The following is a 2,609-nucleotide window of genomic DNA, read 5'->3' on the forward strand; positions in this document are numbered from 1 at the left end:
CCCCCCAATCCTCCTCCTATCCCCCCCTATGGGGACACAGCAATGGGGTCTGAGGTTGGGTTGGATGGAGATGAAGCAGGGAGGAAGATGGGGTGGGAATGAGATGCATCCCTAAAGCATCCCAGATGTGAGGCATGGGGTGTATATAGGGTGGTCTATGGGTCACCCTGTATGTTCCTGTGTTCTAATGGGGTTCTGTCCTGCCAGGTGATGAGGGACCCAAACACCAAACGCTCTCGGGGTTTCGGTTTCGTCACGTATTCCTCGGTGGAAGAAGTGGACGCCGCCATGAACGCGAGGCCGCACAAAGTGGACGGCAGAGTCGTGGAACCAAAGAGAGCCGTATCCAGAGAGGTAGGGAGGAGATATTGGATCCAAACGGAACCAGGCCGAGCTGTGCCCCCATCCTGCACAACCCAAAGCACAGCTGGGACACCCCAAATCCAAGCCACGTTCTCCCCTATAGGACTCACAAAGACCCGGAGCCCACCTCACAGTCAAGAAGATATTTGTGGGAGGCATCAAAGAAGATACAGAAGAGCATCATTTGAGAGACTATTTTGGCCAATATGGCAAAATCGAAGTCATTGAGATCATGACGGACCGCGGCAGCGGCAAGAAAAGGGGCTTTGCCTTCGTCACCTTCGACGACCACGACTCTGTGGACAAGATAGTCAGTAAGTGCAGTGGGGGGGGGGGGCCGGGGCTGGGGCCTGTTGCCCTGTAACCCCCCCCCCCCACCTCCATCCCCATCAGTTCAGAAATACCATACTATAAATGGTCATAACTGCGAAGTGAAAAAAGCACTCTCAAAACAAGAGATGGCCAGTGCATCGGCCAGCCAGAGAGGTGAGAGCGCCCACAGCCCCACTGCTGATACAGCTCAACCCATTCCCATTCGAAAGCCCCATTTCCCCCCCCCCCCTTTTTCCCCCCGTTTCAGGTCGCAGCGGATCCGGGAACTTCGGTGGTGGTCGTGGAGGTGGATTCGGTGGGAACGACAACTTCAGCCGTGGGGGGAACTTTGGGGGCCGTGGTGAGTGGGTGAGAGGGGGGTGGGCAGCACCAGCCTGACCCACAGCTCACATGTACCCCGGTGCTGCCCCTATAGCCCCAATGCAGCCCCAATGCTGCCCCTGTAGCCCCAATGCACCCCAGTGCTGCCCCTGTAGCCCCCAATGCTGCCCTATGTATCCCCCAATGCTGCCCCTATAGCCTCCAGTGCTGCCCCATGTAGCCCCAATGCTGCCCCATGTAGCCCCAATGCTGCCCCTGTATCCCCAATGCAGCCCTAATGCTGCCCCATGTAACCCAAATGCTGCCCCTATAGTCCCCAGTGCTGCCCCTATAGTCTCAGTGCTGCCCCTATAGCCCCACTGCTGCCCCTATAGCCCCATTTATCCCCCAGTGCTGCCCCTGTATCCCCCAATGCTGCCCCTGTATCCCCAGTGCTGCCCCTATAGTCTCAATGCTGCCCCTGTAGCCCCCAATACTGCCCCTATAGCCCCAATGCTGCCCCTATAGCCCCCAATACTGCCCCTATAGCCCCAATGCAGCCCCCAGTACTGCCCCTATAGCCCCCAGTACTGCCCCTATAGCCCCAATGCTGCCCCTGTATCCCCAGTGCTGCCCCTATAGCCCCAATGCTGCCCCATGTAGCCCCAGTGCTGCCCCTATAGCCCCCAATACTGCCCCTATAGCCCCAGTGCAGCCCCAGTGCTGACCCTATAGCCCCCAATGCTGACCCTATAGCCCCAATACTGCCCCACTGCTTTGGCTGCCGCCCCCTCCCATCCCCCCCCTCTATCCCTGGGGCTGCCCTTACACCACTGCTCCCTCCACGTTGAGCTTTGGACCCCCCCAGTTTTGTCTCTATCATCCAATAAACCCGTTTATGAACAGATTAACCCCAAAGGTTTGTTCATTCCAGGTGGGTTCGGTGGCAGCCGTGGTGGCGGTTACGGCGGCGGCGGTGACGGCTACAATGGATTTGGCAATGACGGTACGGCCAGTGGGGCAGCAATGGGCTGAGGGTGCCAGCCCCATAACCAACCCCATAACCAGCCCCATAACCAACCCCATATAGTGGATATAACCATGGCCATCCCACTCAGCTCCATTATTCCTCTCCCCTCCAGGTTACGGCGGCAGCGGCCCCGGTTATTCGGGTGGTAACCGTGGTTATGGTGGGAGCAGCAGCTACGACGGCTACAACAACGGAGGGGGAGGATTCGGGGGGGGCAGCGGAGGCCGCCGTCCTGCACGGGGACCAGCGCTGGCTGTGCGGAACGGGCTGTCAGAGGCTGGCACAGGTGAGACCCCATAGACAACAACAGGACCTGGTACCACACTGAGACACTGGGCTGCCTCTGGTCCCTGTTCACCTCCAGCTATAGGGCTCAGCTGCCTCTGTATTCCATCTATAAGGTTAGGTTCCATCTATAGGGCATGGCTGCCTCTATTCCCTGTTCGGTTCCATCTATAGGGCACAGCTGCCTCTATTCCCTGTTCAGCTCCATCTATAGGGCACAGCTGCCTCTGTATTCCCTATTCATTTATAGGGCACAGCTGCTTCTATTCCCTGTTTGGTTCCATCTATAGGGCACAGC

The 2,609-nt window shown here is 58.0% G+C and overlaps 1 protein-coding gene across 1 annotated transcript in view; it reads left to right on the top strand.

Annotated features, from left to right (window-relative positions):
• The window catches only part of LOC107307582 (heterogeneous nuclear ribonucleoprotein A1-like), a 12,089-nt gene that overhangs the window by 4,355 nt on the left and 5,125 nt on the right, over positions 1 to 2,609 (top strand). The window contains exons 3-8 of the mRNA XM_015851100.2: positions 208 to 354; positions 467 to 677; positions 757 to 849; positions 944 to 1,036; positions 1,931 to 2,002; positions 2,139 to 2,318. Of these exons, the coding sequence (XP_015706586.1) occupies positions 208 to 354; positions 467 to 677; positions 757 to 849; positions 944 to 1,036; positions 1,931 to 2,002; positions 2,139 to 2,318 (796 nt within the window). The remainder of the gene's footprint in view (positions 1 to 207; positions 355 to 466; positions 678 to 756; positions 850 to 943; positions 1,037 to 1,930; positions 2,003 to 2,138; positions 2,319 to 2,609) is intronic.

The sequence above is a fragment of the Coturnix japonica genome, unplaced genomic scaffold (genome assembly GCF_001577835.2).
Source record: "Coturnix japonica isolate 7356 unplaced genomic scaffold, Coturnix japonica 2.1 chrUnrandom687, whole genome shotgun sequence".
NCBI classification, from domain to species: domain Eukaryota; kingdom Metazoa; phylum Chordata; class Aves; order Galliformes; family Phasianidae; genus Coturnix; species Coturnix japonica.